At 43.0% G+C, this 17,796-nt stretch overlaps 1 protein-coding gene across 4 annotated transcripts in view; it reads right to left on the bottom strand.

The window, feature by feature from the left end:
- grk4 (G protein-coupled receptor kinase 4) overlaps positions 1-17,796 on the bottom strand; it is a 53,695-nt gene that overhangs the window by 4,362 nt on the left and 31,537 nt on the right. For 2 of the 4 annotated variants that reach the window (XM_040004795.1, XM_040004797.1), the window contains 8 exons: positions 17,519-17,659; positions 13,290-13,480; positions 10,151-10,188; positions 9,535-9,624; positions 8,706-8,914; positions 2,228-2,365; positions 1,498-1,635; positions 94-271 (listed from right to left, as the gene is read on the bottom strand). In XM_040004795.1, coding sequence (XP_039860729.1) covers positions 95-271; positions 1,498-1,635; positions 2,228-2,365; positions 8,706-8,914; positions 9,535-9,624; positions 10,151-10,188; positions 13,290-13,480; positions 17,519-17,659 — 1,122 coding nt within the window. In that variant the 3' untranslated portion in view covers position 94. The remainder of the gene's footprint in view (positions 1-93; positions 272-1,497; positions 1,636-2,227; positions 2,366-8,705; positions 8,915-9,534; positions 9,625-10,150; positions 10,189-13,289; positions 13,481-17,518; positions 17,660-17,796) is intronic. The other 2 variants (XM_040004794.1, XM_040004796.1) reach the window with 1 other exon arrangement.

Genomic DNA, 17,796 nt, shown 5'->3' with positions numbered 1-17,796 from the left:
TTTCACAGCTTAGAGATAATATTTCAACATGCTGAGTTTGGATAAGGCCTTGGGAAAAAAAAGAAGCAAGGAAAGTAGGAAGAAAGGAAGTACCTTAGCCCCCACCCCCTCGCACAGTTGCCGGAGCACTAGCACTTGCCTCTCTTCTGAACAGGCGGTAGAAGAAGCCTCTCTTTGGTGGAGGGTTAGGCCGGTTCATGTCCAGGTCTGGGCACAGTGTCCCGTCTGTCTCGTAAACGTTGATTTCTTTGAAGCACTCCATCTCGATCATCTACACACACAAAGAGAGTGTGAGTAATTAAACCTCAAACAAGTGGAAATTAGTTAGTAGTCAAATCTGCTGCAAGGAGTCTTTTGTCTTTTGAGATGCTCCCTGCTAATAAACACACACATAAAAATTAATATGTTGAACATTTTGAAAATAAAGTCTAAATTTCAAGGTTAAAGCCAAAAATGTATTTTGAAAAAAGGGGAAATGTGGAGATTATCGTTGTTGTTGCAAGACAAACTGCCATGTTTGCTATACCCTCTACAAAACGCAATGTTTAGAGCACCCAGTTAAACAAATTGATTGGTCGTCTCGTGATATAAAATACATCCACTTTATTGCACGAAGGTGTAACCATCGATAACCTTGCATCTGTCCATTGCCAGCCCTTTCCTTTTGTCCGCTCTTTCAGGTTGTGTGTTTGTCCGTCTGACCAGATGCAGCTTTTTGCACCATCTTTTCATCGTCCTCATATTTATCACCACACTTTATGTGCTAAAAGAGAAATCATTTCTTTCTTGGTTACAAGAAAGGGCGAAGGTGGCTCAAGAGTTGGGAGTTCGTCTTGTAATCGGAAGGTTGCCGGTTCGAGCCCCGGCTCAGACAGTCTCGGTCGTTGTGTCCTTGGGCAAGACACTTCACCTACCGCCTACTGGTGTTGGCCAGAAGGGCCGATGGCGCGATATGGCAGCCTCGCTTTTGTCAGCCTGCCCCAGGGCAGCTGTGGCTACAACTGTAGCTTGCCTCCACCAGTGTGTGAATGGGTGGATGACTGGATGTGTAAAGCGCTATACAAATTTGCCATTTACAAAAACCAATTCTTGAGTATGATTTCACTAACTCAGAGGGTACAGCAACTGCGGCAGTTTGCCTTGAAACAAAGACTGTAATCTCCACATTTCAACTTTTTTCTCAAAATAAAATTACAACTTTAATCTTGAAATTTCAGCTTTATCCTCAAATTGGTCGTTAATATTTTTTTCTTATCGTGGCCTTAATACTCCTTCGTAGGAGTGACTGTCATTCCCTCTCCATTCACGTTGGACATTTAGGACATAACTGAACACCTGCACTTACACACATGCGCCAACTTCACATGCAATCTACACTTATTATTACTCTGTCTTCCAAATTCATCTTAAAGCAGAGTGCACATCATTTATGCAGGTGTTTCTATGTGCTGTGGGTGTAAACAATGACATCATCTCAACGGCCTGAGCTCGCAGTACCTCGTTCTGCCAAGGGATGGAGACACTGCCTGTGACAAACTTGGAATAAAAGTCGTCATCTGTGGGGTCAAGGTTCACGCCTTTGACAGTGGAGAACTGCTCAATGTCCAGGACATCTTTACAGTACACAGCTCGAGGCTAACAGAGAAAAAAAGAAGGAGAGCATTGGAATTACTCAGTGATGTCTGAATGATAAGGGAAACGCTAAACCAGACATAAGTGAAATCAGATGGATTCTTGATTAACATGAACTCTTCACATGCTTAGGATTTCCACAGTGCTCTGTTTTTCCTCAACGTGGCCTACTCTTGTGTATAACCCAAAATAGAACCACAGATAACACTATCTATTTTCAACTATTGATTTAACCCCTTAGGTCAGTACTCTCCCTCCCTCATTCCATTTACGGCACTGAAAATCCAATGACTTTCACTTTTTTTCTTTTCTTTTTTTTTTTTATCTTTAAATCCCAGTTAAAGAAAACATAAACCCAACACAAAATTACAGTGCTACAGAGTTTCTGGTTAAACTAAATTTATCTGGGAACATCATTGCCATTAAAGAAGGGCAGCTAACATAACGACAGTGAAATTACACACCCACTTCTCACCATGATAACAAGCTGCTTATGTGCGTTTGTTTACTGTGACAGTGGCATTTCCTGCAGAGTTTTTCCAAGCTCTGAAATGTTCCTGTGTGTACTGTGAGTTTGGAGATGTGAGGCTCTTACATCTGGGATGAAGGGAGGGTCCAACATGTTGGCCTCCAGTCGTTTAAAGTTGATATTTCTGAAGATGGGGTGCTGCTTGACCTCTATGGCCCCGCCACCCTGACAGCCCAGTCTCTCCTTGGGGTCCTTGGCCAGGAGCTAAGACACAGCAAAAGAAGAGGAAGAAGGAAGACACTTATAAACACTGCAACCTTCAAGAATGATCTGCATTTGGCTCAATTGACCGAGGTAGATAATTTTATTGCCTTATACATTTCTCACTAGAAAGGACATCAAATTAAAAAACCCATTTAATAAATCACACACAAAGAAGAGATAGGAGGTTTCCTGTGATGCAGGCTTTTACGACTAATCCCTCCAGTTCAGTGTATACAAAACACACATAGCTGAGTTGCATGTAATCCTCTTGACTGTTTGTTTCCGACCCCACATAATCTAATAAAGACTACGCAAATCCATATGCTCAAAGGTTAATGCAGCTCTATTATGGCTAGAATTAGAGAGCGTCACTGTAAGGACTTCTGGGTAATATTACCAGCACACCACCTACAGTGCAGCAGGCTGACGGTGCGGATTGAGGGCTGTTGAGTGGTTTGATACTAGCAGACACTCTCACTGGCCCCGTTGTCACCCTGATGCCGATCGCTTTCACAACCACCAAACCGGCGGCGTCTCACTTTTCACCACATCTTTTACGCTCTCTCTCTCTGGTTGTCCTTCGTTTCTCTTGTCCTTGTGCAACTCTCGTCCAATTTACACCAGGATTCAAAGCAGATTTTCACTCTCGCTTTCTCCTCTTGAAAAATCACATCACTTGTCTATTTTGGGATGTGGTAATAGCCATCTCTTTGGCACAGCAGATATGGTCCCCCACCACCCCCACCCCTCTCCTTTGCTGCATTCTCTCCTCTTCCTTATTTTCTTTCTCCCATTTCTTGCTGAACCCTTTCGTCTCCCTGCTCCCCCAACTCCTCCTCTCCCTGGGGAGTCTTTAAATCTGCTGAACCGTGGGTCACAATGTTCCACGGCGTCACACAAAAAAATGTACCAATGCTGCTTATAAGCAGAGCAGCTCAGTGGCTCCATCATGGAGATTGTGTCAGACAGAGGAGGGGGGGGGATAAGCTAAGTGAGCTGAAAGAAGCAGCTCATCTCCTTAAACAAACTGAGACACAGGGTGAAATGACCATGTATCATGTGAATTAGGTAAACAAAGCTTTTCAACTTTTTTCAGTTCGCTGTTTTGTCTTTACAGTGAATTCCAGCCAGTAAAACTGAAAGTGCTCGCCCAAGCCAGTGGTGTGATTCCACCAGATGCAACTGCTCTGAAAGTCTATTTTTGACAGGAGCCGCGTTGAGGCGCACAGAGCAGAAAAGAAAGGCAGGGAATGCAGGAACATCATATAGCACACAGCTTAAACATACTGTCCAAAAGCTGACTGTCACAATCCCGCCACAATGACACAAAAGGAAAAAAAAACAACATCCAACCAAAAGCATCCATGGCTGCCCGTAAAACAACATGCATGACCTTGACCTGGAGGCACAAGATAAAATAGGTGATCACTGTTTGCATTAATTGTGATTCCTGTGAATTGGGATCGATAGATAGACTAAGAATACCTTGGCATGGCAATTTCTTCTGACGATGCTGTCTGTGTTGAGAGCTCAGTGGATCTGCGTTCGACTACTCCGCCTAGGCTGCACTGTCGAGCGCAGATACACTGAGCGCAGCGCAAGCTAGCAAGACAGAAGCTAAGCTCGTTGCAACATGGCAACTGCCTCAAGCTACCCGAAATTGAACCTCCCCCACCCTCATTCAGATCTGGCGTTTGGAACTATCTTGGTTTTCATGTGAGCATGACCCTGCCATTTCTCTGTAATAAACTCTCTTTTCCAAAGATGAGGGATTTCTCGATCAGATAGATTTATTTACTTTTTATTATTATTTTGTTGTTTCAGCAACATTACATTTAAAAACTGTACTTTTGAGTTAAAATATATATTTATAATTTTAATAAATGACAAATTAAAAAGGCATGAACATTTTTTTGTATCGAACCGAACCGTGAATTTTGTGTATCGTTGCACCCCTAATGTGTGTGTGTATATATATATATATATATATGTATATCCATATATATCCATGTACAGGAGGTGGCTGACAACTGTTCCGTTCCGTAGTCGGTATCCGTAGCCAGTCTTGTTAATGATCTCACTGAGGGGGTTCAGGCCTATGCAGAACAGCAGTGGGGACAGAGCATCTCCTTGGTAGATCCCGCACTTGATGGTGACTTGTGCTATGGGCTTGGAGTTGGCCTCTAGTGTTGTACGCCACATCCCCATTGAGTTCCTGATGAAGGCTCTTAGGGTCCCATTGATCTTGTACAATTCTAAGCATTCCAGTATCCAGCTGTGGGGCATTGAGTCATAGGCCTTCTTGTAATCAATCCAGGCAGTGCACAGGTTGGTCAGTCTGGTCTTGCAGTCTCGGCTGACTGTTCTATCTACCAGTAGCTGGTGTTTTGCGCCTCTGGTATTCTTGCCAATTCCTTTCTGTGTCCCGCTCATGTATTGACCCATGTGCCTGTTCATCTTAGCCGATATGATGCCTGACAGGAGCTTCCATGTAGTACTGAGGCAGGTTATTGGTTGGTAGTTGGAGGGGACCGGTCCCTTGTTGGGGTCCTTGGGGATCAGGACCGTCCGACCTTTGGTTAGCCATTCCGGGTGTCTCTCGTTAACTAGCAGCTGGTTCATTTGTGCTGCCAGACGCTCGTGGAGTGCAGTCAGCTTCTTTAGCCAGTAGGCGTGAACCATGTCGGGCCCTGGTGCTGTCCAACTCTTCATACTGGAGACCCTTTCTTGGATATCTGCAACTGTGATGGTTACTGGACCCTGTTCAGGGAGGTCGCCGTGGTCTGCCCTCAGATCCACTAGATCCAGATCCATTGCCGTTATGGGTTGCGTCCTTCTCCCATATGCTCTTCCAGTATTGCTCCGTCTCCAGCCTTGGTGGTGCTGTTCTCTTATTATTATTGTTCCCTTGCCACTGAGAGTACACCTTTGCTGGTTCTGTGGAGAACAGCTGGTTTATTCTCCTGCCTTCTATCTCTCTGGTGTACCTCCTCAAGCGGCTGGCCAAGGCTGTGAGTCTTTGCTTGGCAGTTTCCAAGGCTTCAGGTATGGACAGCTTGCTGTATTTCTTATGCACCTTCTTTGTCGCACCTTTCTGCAACTCCGTTAGTTGGCTAACCTCCCTCCGTGCTACTTTGATCTTGCCCTCTAGCCTCCTTCTCCATGGAGGGTACTGCCCCTTGTGGCTGTTCAACTTGTAGCCAAGCATCTCACTGATCACTGCTGCTGTATTGTAGATCAGCTTGTTAGTGTCGGTAATCGTGGTTGTAGGTATTGTCCGTAGTGCTGCATTAACATCATCTAGCAGACCTTCTGAGGGTACTTCGTGTAATCTTGGTAACCGGCTACGGGGGATCCAGGTTTCAAGCTTGGCCATGATCCTATTTTTCAGGTCAGTTCCTCTCGCACTCAATGATCCTTCTCCTAATGCTCACACTTGGGGCTATGTACCCAATCTCGGGTGGGGGTGATGATATCTCCCCCCTGGCGTCCTGACTCCTCCTTGCCGTAGCATTTGTGTTGTACCTCGTCAATCTCTAGCTGTGAGAGCAGTCCCTTCTTTCGAATGTTGGAACACTGAGCTACTAGTTGTTTCGCCGTCATTGTGGATGTTGGGTATCGAAGAATCTATAGGTCCCTCATCCTATTCATGTAGCCCCTTCCGGCAGGGTTACTTGCGTAGTAGCATTCCAACAACGCCCTGTTTTCGTCTCTTGCCCACCGATGCCTTCTTGTTCCAGTAGCCCACTTTTCGTCAGGGTGACCTGGTTCCTCAACACCTGACGCGGACCTTGTTGATCCGGGCGACGTCCGAGCCGGCATGCCTTCATATTTATCTGTCTCGCTCATGTCTGCGGTAGGCTTGCTTAGCATAGGGGGTCTAGCCTTAGGACCCTTACTGGATACAGACGCCCCAGGCAGGAATCGAACTTGCGATGCTCTGTTCCAAAGGCGTGTAGTCTAACCACTACGCTATCCTACGCTAGGGGATTGAACTACCAGAAGGCAACATTGCAGACATAGAGGACAGTTACAAGTACCTGGGGATCCCGCAGGCGAATGGGAACAATGAAGAGGCCGCTAGAAAAGCTGCAACCACCAAGTACCTGCAGAGGGTCAGGCAAGTCCTGAGGAGTCAGCTGAATGGTAAGAACAAGATCCGGGCCATCAACACGTACGCCCTGCCCGTGATCAGGTACCCTGCTGGGGTAATAGGCTGGCCAAAGGAGGAGATAGAAGCCACTGACATAAAGACAAGAAAGCTCCTTACCATGCATGGAGGGTTTCACCCCAAGTCCAGCACCCTGAGGCTGTACGCTAAGCGGAAGGAAGGGGGCCGGGGACTGGTGAGTGTCAGCACCACAGTCCAGGATGAGACAACGAACATCCAAGAATACATTGGGAAGATGGCCCCAACTGACCAAGTGCTCAGTGAATACCTCAGGCAGCAGAAACCCAAGAGAGAGGAGGGAGAAGAGGAACCATCATGGAAGGACAGGCCCCTGCACGGTATGTACCACCGGCAGATAGAGGAGGTGGCTGATATCCAGAAATCCTACCAGTGGCTGGACAAAGCTGGACTGAAAGACAGCACAGAGGCACTAATCATGGCAGCACAAGAACAAGCTCTGAGTACAAGATCCATAGAGGCTGGGGTCTATCACACCAGGCAAGACCCCAGGTGCAGGCTGTGTAAAGATGCCCCAGAGACAATCCAGCACATAACAGCAGGGTGCAAGATGCTAGCAGGCAAGGCATACATGGAACGCCATAACCAAGTGGCCGGCATACAGGAACATCTGTGTCGAGTATAACCTGGAAGTCCCGAGGTCAAAATGGGAGATGCCCCCAAGGGTGGTGGAGAATGACCAAGCTAAGATCCTGTGGGACTTCCAGATACAGACGGACAAAATGGTGGTGGCTAACCAACCGGACATAGTGGTGGTAGACAAACAGAAGAAGACGGCCGTAGTGATCGATGTAGCGGTTCCGAATGACAGCAATATCAGGAAGAAGGAACACGAGAAGCTGGAGAAATACCAAGGGCTCAGAGAAGAGCTCGAGAGGATGTGGAGGGTGAAGGTAACGGTGGTCCCCGTGGTAATCGGAGCACTAGGTGCGGTGACTCCCAAGCTAGGCGAGTGGCTCCAGCAGATCCCGGGAATAACATCGGAGATCTCTGTCTAGAAGAGCGCAGTCCTGGGAACAGCTAAGATACTGCGCAGGACCCTCAAGCTCCCAGGCCTCTGGTAGAGGACCCGAGCTTGAAGGATAAACCGCCCGCAGGGGCGTGCTGGGTGTATATATATATATATATATATATATATATATATATATATATATATATATATATAACTAAACTGAAAAATCTCATCATTGTTTCCAGGATCAGCAGCTATGTCAGCTAAAATGAAGGTAAAACTGATAAACCCTTCACCAACTCAACCCCAGTTTCTCTAGGTCAATGCTCTGGATACTGATGGGAGACATTGCAAAGCTTCTTATGACAGCAGATACATAGGTGCCATTCTGGAACAGCTGGACTAACTGTGGAACATGAATGGGCTACAGGTACAGTTACAGGTCTCATACTAACAGCAGTGACAAGGACATTAGCAAAAAGCAAAACCACTCACAGGGATACCGAGATAGCAATAGTCTCTGCAATCCCTTTCCCTTTTTTGGGGGTTTTGTGGTTGCTGCCTCTCCATTGCACCTGTTGCCACCAAAGCAGGTGACAGATTCAGAACTTTTGAATATTTCCTAATTTGACAGAAAGATGAAGTTTAACTTACTTCAAATCAAATGTTCCCTTAAGTTGTTGAGCAGTGTAGTCGTCTACCTCAGTGTAAACAGTGTAGCTTTTTCACAAACAGAGAACTAGGCACACACTGACAGAAAAAATGTGCAGTACGGTAATCTTGGCTTGCCTCTCACCCACTAATTTTCTCCTTCCTACCTGAATTGAATGAATGAATATAGTTAAAAACTAATGTGTAGAATTCGGTCCAAGTTAACTCAATCTATAAAATAAAAACACCTCTTTAAAGATCTTATAGTAATTTAGAAATTAAGAATTTGTAGTAACATAACTTTACTGTAAAATTCAGCAAACGAGTTTTGCTTTAAACCAAATAAAAGCTAATAAATGAACAAAGAAAGAAATCATGCTACTCAGAACATAAAAGTTGCTACATATGACAATAATATTTAAAAAGGCCTGAATATTAAGTCATTGCTGCCACCACATCACTTTGTATCTTCATCTGCATTTGTTGGTTCCCGTCCCTCCACCTTTCACCTATTCTCAAAACTCTCGCTGTCATTTCTTCAGCCTCACCTGTCTGCAGATGTCTTTCGCCTCCTCAGAGAACTTATCAGAATATTCCTCCTGGTCCTCCCGCACTCGTCTGTCCACCTCCTCACGCTTGACACGTTCCTTGCGCTTGCGGAAAGGTGACTGGCCCTGGATCATCTCAAAGATCAGACAGCCCAGCCCCCACCAGTCCGGACTGAAGGTGTAGCTCTCATTCTGGATCACCTCGGGTGCTGAAACGGGAAGGAGTCATGAAGGGTGAGTAAAACTGACAGACAGCTGTAAAATCGGAACTTGAAATGTTGGCTTAACGTCGAATTGCATTTTTCCAGAAATTTCAGCGTTGCCAAAAAACGACCATACACATGGCCCGTTTTACTGACAGTGTCACAAAATGAGAGGACGTGGTATGCTCATCATTAGGTCTCAGGTGGCCATAAAACTCAAGAGCTGCCAGTATGTCCAATACAATAAAACAGAATAATATTATCATAGGTTGTTCTGTCTCGACTCTAGCATATGGCACATTCAGTTCAATTTAATTTATGTAGCACGACTTCACAATTACAACAATCACCTCAACATACTTGCACATTGTTTTTAGATGTGAGAATGTGCCAGACTTTGGTCTTTTACAAGTCTTGTCAAACTCTTCCAGTGTATCGGAGGCATAAGGAGAACTGAGATAGATGCTGAAGTTCAAATAAGGAAACCCAATACATGTGAAGAGAAGTTAGCAGAACAGTGCTGTGATTTTGCTAAATCAGTGCACTGAGCAAAGACTTGAGAACAAAAAGGAGGAAGAAGATCGACATCACTGGGCACAATGCAATGAAAAGGAACCAGTTCTTACCCATGTATCCAACGGTGCCTACTCTCCCTCGTATCGTCTCCCCTTCAGGGATTTGCACAGCAAGGCCCAAGTCTGAAATTCGAATATGTCCTAAACGATACCCACAGATAAATCGCAAAATGAGAGAGTGTTCAATTTATGTTTCAGATTTAAATGCATGCTTTCTTAACAATAATTTTCAAGTTATAACTTACAAGGCACACGACAACATGCACACAAGACATCCACAGTGCCGTGGAAATGGCCACGTTGCACTGACTTTGAACAGAAGCGGGGAGAAGGAGAACGAGGGGAAAAGAGCGGTGCTAAAAATGAGCACATTCCTCAATTTCAAGATATGCCCAATTTGGAGAATAAATGATCTAAGTGTGAGTCAGAGGAAAGAGCGTGATGTGAGAAACTTGAGATGACTTTTCAGCCCCAAAAGATGGGGAGACGTTCTGCTGCTGTGCTTGAACATTATGAACACGACAAGTTACAAAGTGCGTGTTTGTTTTGGACATCATGAGCCACAAGTTACAGAAAAAAAATAACGACAAAACAAAAAAATGTCCCTGGAACACACATGAAGTAAATTAAACAAGAAAGCAACAGTGAAAAAAGAGCTAGGACATACCACGGTCATCCAGAAGGATGTTTTCAGGTTTCAGATCCCTGTAAAGAGAAAAAAAAATGACACATTAGAGATGAATTCTGATTTTGCGATAATTTTAACAACAGGGAGAGAACATTAAACCCTTGGATAAATATTTGTATTATTTATGAATTTACTATTCTGTTTTCTTTAGTTGCCTCTTCTCTTCTTGAGCTACTACAGCCTTTCATGTATCATATATCTTTATTTGCTTCATTTATTGCACCGGCCTGTAATCTCCTGGCTGAAGCTTTAAAACTTAAGCCTTTTTTAATCAAGCCCAGTCTATTCTATTCTATTTAACTTGCACAGCAACATGTTATTTTACTCTTTTGTAATCAAATCTATCGGACTGCTGCCAACTTAAAACCACAATGCCAACTGTGAAGGTTACTGTAACACATGCTGAGATCAAGACGCACGGCATGTTGTTATAACTACACCGGCCATGTGCATGTGGGTCTTTTAAGAACATCAGTGTTTATGTTAACATTACTCTCAGGCCCCATTGAGTTTGACATGTGAATTACACCTCACTGAAATCAGTACACCATTAATCTGGTCACACTTCATCATTCAAGATTTCCTTCTGCACCCTTCCCACTGTTACCCTCCGGTGGAATAAATCGCTTCATAACACCAGAGCTGGAACAAATGGTTGGAAATAGTGCTGGGTTTTTTGTTGTTGTTTTTTTCAGCCATCTTGAGCACTGAAGTTTGCCACTTAGGTCTTTTTCCTCAATGTATCCATATTATATTACTCTGCTGGGTTAAATTTGTTTTCAAAACGCACATTATTATTCTCTTACTGTACATTGTTACTGTACATATCTTATCACCCCTGGCCTGTTATGCGCCATTATAGTTCCTGTTTCTTTAAGGTCAGACTGGACTCATACAAAGCCCAGTTTGCTTTGACTGGTCTGTTGGAATGACAAAAATGAGGCACAGCTGGTTACATAATGGCGTAAGGTTAAACTATAGCTCCAACCACAGTATAGCCACTGAGATTTTTGATGGCTGTGATGACTTGGAAATCCCAAGTTATACTTTTATATTTATATATGTCATCTATTTTTGATCTAAATGTGACTTTTTCTTTATAAAAAGAAACATCCTGGTGTATTTAATATGAGAGGTTTTTTTAATGCAGCTACAGAAAATTAAGATGGTACACAAGCCTAGGCCAGAAGGCTACGCCTTCACAGTAGATGAAAAATATAGCTAACATTGCAGCACAGACATAAATTTGTCACACGGCATAATTAGTACAAGTTCAGGATTTTAACACTTAATAGCTGCAGATTGAAAAATAGCTTTATAATACCGCCTGGTTTACATTAGTCTTTATGAGCTTCTGTCACTATTTTACAGTTGTTCCCTTGTCTGATTAGAAAAACAGAAAAGCGTGTCAGGGAGAATGGGTTTATTAGGAATTCTGCTGTTTTAAAATACAGTTTATAGAAGTACACAGAGTGGAAGAGAATAAACAGGCGGTAATATTAGTCCAATTTACCCTTAGCCACACTCTAATGTATCTCCAAATATATATCATGTTTGGATATTGTATATTTCCTACATATTAATTTCATTGGACGCTTTGCTCAGCCGGTAACAGAAAATTTGGTGTGCTGTAGCTCAGACATTTCACAGTTAAAAGTGATGAAAACCAGCTCTATCAAGGAAATAATGGCAGGCTATCCAGGTGCAGATGGGTGCATCTGGATTTAGCTGGAGCAGCTCTTCATTCTTTGTTTAACTGCATTTTAAAGTAGACTCTTAGTGGGTATTATGCCACCAAAGTTACATAGATACCAGAAAGGTTTGGACTACAAACAAACTTTTTTGCAGCTTAACTGCAGTGTTTTCTGATGTTGAAAATAACCACATTTCATCTAAGACCACTATAGGCAAAAACAATTTCTGTTCCATCTGCAGTAATTCATATTTGGCAGAAGGCTTCACCTTTCCATTCACATACTTGGAAAGGCAGAGGCGGGGGAGCAGCAACAAGACAGTCAGCCACAATCAAATATGGAAACATGACATGAAATATGGAGCTGGGTTCCAAGCAGCTTGCAGATCTATACTGAAGGTAGGATAAGGCAGCTTAAAGTATGCCTTATGTGAGATTTACTAGTTAGATTTGTACAAGGATCTTAGCTGAGCCACTGGGTGATGTGGGTTAGCACTGAGATCAGGTGATTTATCAGGATCTTGAACTTGACAGAACTGAACTGCCAGAAGTAATGTTGGGCATGGACTTTAGCCTTTGTAACTTTCCAAAGGTTTTACAAGCACTTTAAAATAGTATCCTAAAAATTTGCAATATACTTCCGTAAAGTTGGCAGAGTTTAATCCAAGATATCCTTTAGTGAGAACCAAATCAAAAACGGCAAAATCTTAAAATTTGAGTCAAAACCATTCCCTCTCAAACTTTACGTCCAGCCTGTTAGGCATCGTGTTACAGGTAACTTTGATGGCATCACTGTGAAAACATCACGGTTATTTCTGACTTTAGAGAGTTCCTTTCAGAACCCCAAAAGACATAATCTATTTTTTTCCTTTTACTGGTAACGATTCACATGAGAGCAAGCTGAACTTTAAATGCCAGGGCATTTAGCCAGCTGTAAGCAAATACTCTTGTACCACAACATGCTTACATAACGTGGTTCTAGGGCTTTAAACCTCACAATATCGTCCACAGAGACACAGATCCTTAAATATCTGTGAACAATTCCCAGCTCCTAAGCTCAATGCAGCAAATATGATGTCAAATCCATCCATCCATGTGGAGCATATCCACAAGAGGTGGGGTACAGCCTGCACAGGTCAAACTCACCTTCACACTTACAGGCAATTTAGAATTACCAATTAACCTAATAAGCACATCTCTGAACTTTGGGAGAAAGCCACGGTATCCGGAGAGAGCCGAAGTCATGAGCAGCACATGCAAACTCCACCCAGAAAGGCCAAAAGCCAGCCCGTGAAATCGAACCTAGGATAATCATCCTGTGAGGCGGCAGTGTTAACCAGCATGCCACCCATAATATGGGGCTACTGTTTAATTTACTATCTACACCTATTCCAAACTTTTTTCTGACACCATGTGTGAGCTTACCTGTAAACTATCCTCTCACGGTGCAGGTCCTCAAGGCCACAGCAAATCTCAGCAGCGTAGAAGATGGCTCTTTGCTCATCAAAGCCTGAGTTCCCCATGTTGTAAATGTGAAACTTTAAGTCACCGCCATTCATTATGGTCAGCACCAGGCACAGCGCATCCTTGGTCTCATAGGCGTATGCTAGACTAACCTAGGGGAGGGAGGCAAATTTGGGGAAGAGGTAATAATGGGAGGAGGCAAGAAGAGAGGAGAAAATGTTGAAGAGGGCATGAGTGTGCTGGAGGAAGAGGGAAGAGAAGTGCTAAGAGACTAGTGAGTGGCTAGAAGAGCATAATTGCTTTATTTGGTTTGCTTAATGTCCCAAATAATCATCCATTATCCAGAATGGAACGTCAAGAATGTACACAAAAGAAACAAGGAGATATATAACGGATACAGAACATCATCCTCTCTCTAATCCCACCATCCGTCTCTTTTCTTCCCTCATTCCCACCAGCCTCCCTTCATTTCCCCTCCCTGTGGGTCAGTGACACACAGGGTACAGTGTGCGCATACGTTGTTGTGTATAAGCAGGAAGTTGCTGCCATCAGGAGGATTTCCATCTGCTTGAGCATGTAGTCAGAAACAAACCACAAAAGGAGATGGGAAATATTCTCATGGGCCAAGTGAACAAAACACAGACACTCATATATACATATATATACAAAATGTACCTAAACAAACACACAAATATGTGCTCCAAACCAAAGTAAATAATCTTTCTAAATTCTTGTTTATGTGCTGGCAAAATACATCATTTTATTGTGGCACCACAAAAGCCTTTTAGTTTGCTTAGTGATTCATTAAAATGTATGAATCACTATGAGCAGACATCCAAAAACTCTCCCAAATATCGAAGACGTTCAAGTGTGTAATCAAATGTTCAGTAATTGCTACTCTAGTATTATCAGTTCAGCTTTTGTTGTGTATGTCTTGCTGTATTTATGGTTTACACGCATGCAGCAAGACCCTTAACGTTCTGAGCTCTACTCCTTTGCCTAAAAGTTAAGCATTTTTGTAGAAGTGTGGTTTATTTCATTTATTCTTATTTACTTTACTGTGAAAAGGGAAAAATCCTGTTTCAAAGAATATGAATAAAAAGTGTCAGCAAAAATAATAGAAATATTCAGATAATTCTCATATTTATCTTTGTATTTTCATGCTGTTCTTCTATGGAAAAACATGAAATTACAAGTCTGACTTATCTGCAGGGGAAAAAAATATATTATATAATAATTTCATTATATTGGTACCGGTATCAAAAAAAATTCAATATGATATGATAGTGAGTCAAATCTGCATCGCAGTGAGGCAGCTCTACCTCATCCTCACCTGCTGGAAATTTTAAAGCAGGGTCACCCTGCTCCGTGTCTCACACCCACACACAAAGAATATGCGGATAGGTTATTGGTTAAAACATACAGCAAACTAACAGTATGCACTGACTAATACCATGCAGTGATCACAAAAAGGTAAAGAAGAATAGCGAGAGGGAGAGAAATGAGGGGTTTGAGAGAGCACTTGACTCTTCTGCTTGCTACTGCTGTTTGGTCAGTGTTGCTAGGCAACAGAGCTGCTCTCGTAGGTAGAGAGGCACATGAAGAGTCATCAGTTCTGCCTGCAGCACCGCGAACAAACACGCACACACACAAACACGCACACACACACACACAGAATCATGTGCCAATCCCAGGTGACAAGAGCTGCAAGTCTGAGGTTCTGTAACAAGCCCACTCTAGCCTGTGTGTGCGCGCGTGTATGTGTGTGCACATGCATGCTCGTACACATGCTTCTGCCATGACTCACTCAAACAAGGACAGGCTACATAGCTCATGCTGCATCACAAACCAGCTAATCCAGCGTGTAGTACAACTCAAACGGCAGCCAGTACATTCAAACAGTGAACATGGACAGGCTTTGAGGCAGGGCTGCAGGAAAGCCAGGTTACTGTACTACAGATAAATATCACTGTTAAGTCAAAGTCACACAGTATTTTTTCCTTTATGCACAAAGTACACACTGCATACAGACCAGACATTTACATGAGTATTAGCCACTCCTTGCCATGTTCCAAGAATGTTAAATGAGGACTTGGTGTAATTTTGTTGTCTTTGGAACAATCAGTTTTGAAATAAGAAGCAACACTGAGCCAAAGCTAAGCTTTCTTTTCCGGCCTGAGCACCTGAGATGTGTTTGTGCATGCAGCTGGACGAAATGGAAAGAGAGGCACACATCCCCAGTTTTCCAGTGGGATCGGAGTCTTGATGGGAATATGTAGTATTTAAGCTGGATCAAAAAATTCAAGCATTTCATTTTTTATATTCATGACATGTTGAAAGGGGAATAAAGAAAATCAGAGCGCAATACAAGAGGAAGCAGTGCACTGCTAGACAGGTATGCACAGTCAGACAGAAACTCAACTCAGTTATTCCACAAAACTATCGCTTAATAAAGTCCTACTTTAAATATGAGCCATGACTAATACGATATTTCTTTTAGTAGTAGACTTCTCCTTTTGGTATAGCACTGAAATTAAAAGATTTAACGATAACCTCTACAGCAAGGGAATCTGGTGGCTCTGTTACATTGTGCTAGCATGCTTTCATAGGCAAGAGTGACTGTAGTGTTACTGCGGTTATACAATGAAGAAACATTTTTATCCTGATGTGAGTGGTCTCTTTTTTTTGTCCGTAAGACACGAGGGTTTACTAAATGGTTTAACGAATCTAAAAGTGATTCAAGTCATATGTTATGGCCTTAACATATTTTGGAACAAAGTGTTATATAGCACACTTCAAATCACGCAGTGAGGGAGTATCTCAAAAGAATTGTGTTCCATCCATCCAGCAGACTTCTACAGACTTGGAGAGTCAGTTCAAAGGCACACTGAAGCTGTTCTGTTAGCATGCGGCAACCCAATACCACACAACGACACTTTATGTTGTTTTTTCCTTTAATTTGTCACCTGTCGGTAGGTGACTCCCTAAAAAGGTTTCCGATGCGCTGCTAGCCAAAAACCACTGCTTACTCATGCCTATGGTTCAATTTATAGAAATCCTCCATAGGAAAATCAGCCAAGAGCAATGGCATCACTAAGAGCCGGAGGCACAGTGGCAGGCTAATGATTTTTCTTTTCCTTAGGCTGGCACACATGCTCAGAGAAAGGATACTGTACCATTTCATTCTGCAAGCAGCTGCTCTGCTAAAATGTGACTTGTGTCTGCAACTCAGATACCGCGGGTTCTCTTTTTAAAAACAATTCAACATTTCTAACGGCCTTTGTTTTAGGTGGTGCGGTTGGACAACAAGGAAGAGCAATTTTGATGCCATTTCCTGATGAAGGTGGCACCAATACTATTGTGGCATTCTCTGGAGATCGTTTTAGCTTGTTCCTCAGATTGATGCTTCCTCAGAATTTTCAGTTCCTTAAATATCACATTTGGGTTACACACTTTAACATGCTGCTTTTACTTGATGACAGATTTGTTTTGGTGAAATGAATTCCAGTCACATATGGCAGGAATGTCTGAGAAACTTAAGGGTGTCTGCGACGTAATGCTGAGCTGTCACAGAGTGGCAATCTTAAAGTAAACCATCACAGAATTCTGGGGGGAGCATTATTTTAACACCTCTGCCCCAAGAAGGCAAAAAAAAAAAATATTAATCTAAAAATACACAGGAACAAAACAGATTTCAGTCAAATTCAGTAAGTGCATTGACAGATGATTGAGGGCTGACAGTATGCTCCAAATGAAATCAAATCTGGCGTGTTTGCAGAATAGCAGGTTTCTTATGAAAATAGCCAAGCTGGCTTCGATTCCTGCAGCACAATCAGCGAGCGCAGCTGAACTTGTCAACGTGTTTCCACATCCTCCCTAAACGCCCCGCAGAATGCTCTCACCTGCCTCTGTTCAATAAGATCATGCGTCTTTTCCCCCCTTTTGTAGTTTTATCTCATCATGTCTTTTTCCACTGTGGCTCACAACCTCACTAAACAAACAGAGCTCGAGTTGTGGCGTCTATCTTTAAGAGCTGATCGACAGCCTTTGCAAACACGCCATTCCGTTTCATTTGCAGGATCCTGCAGCCGACAGTGCTCTCACATTCACGCATGCACGGTCTCGCACATAGACGGGCAAAACAAGTAAAATTCGGTTGAAAGGTTGAATAAGAAAAAAGTAGTACTTACTACAAAACTACTGTTAACTTTTTCTAAAATGCGTTTTTCGTTTAGTGCCATTGCTTCACCTTTTCTTTTCTTCACTCGCTTCTTTTCCAGCTTTTTACAGGCGTACATCTTACCGGTGGCACGTACTTGGCAGGCACAAACCTGGAAAACAAGCAGCGAAAAAAACGTGATCGCACTCACATGCGCATTAAAAATAAAACACACGCCCCTAAAATATAACTAATGGAAGTTAATATGTCACACTGCAGATTTTCCCATCCAGCATCACTGGAGTGGCG

The sequence above is a fragment of the Simochromis diagramma genome, unplaced genomic scaffold (genome assembly GCF_900408965.1).
Source record: "Simochromis diagramma unplaced genomic scaffold, fSimDia1.1 OVJJ01000487.1, whole genome shotgun sequence".
In the NCBI taxonomy this organism is placed as follows: domain Eukaryota; kingdom Metazoa; phylum Chordata; class Actinopteri; order Cichliformes; family Cichlidae; genus Simochromis; species Simochromis diagramma.
The sequence above is the reverse complement of the archived record's forward strand: the minus strand, read 5'-3'. Positions and strand labels throughout refer to the sequence as shown.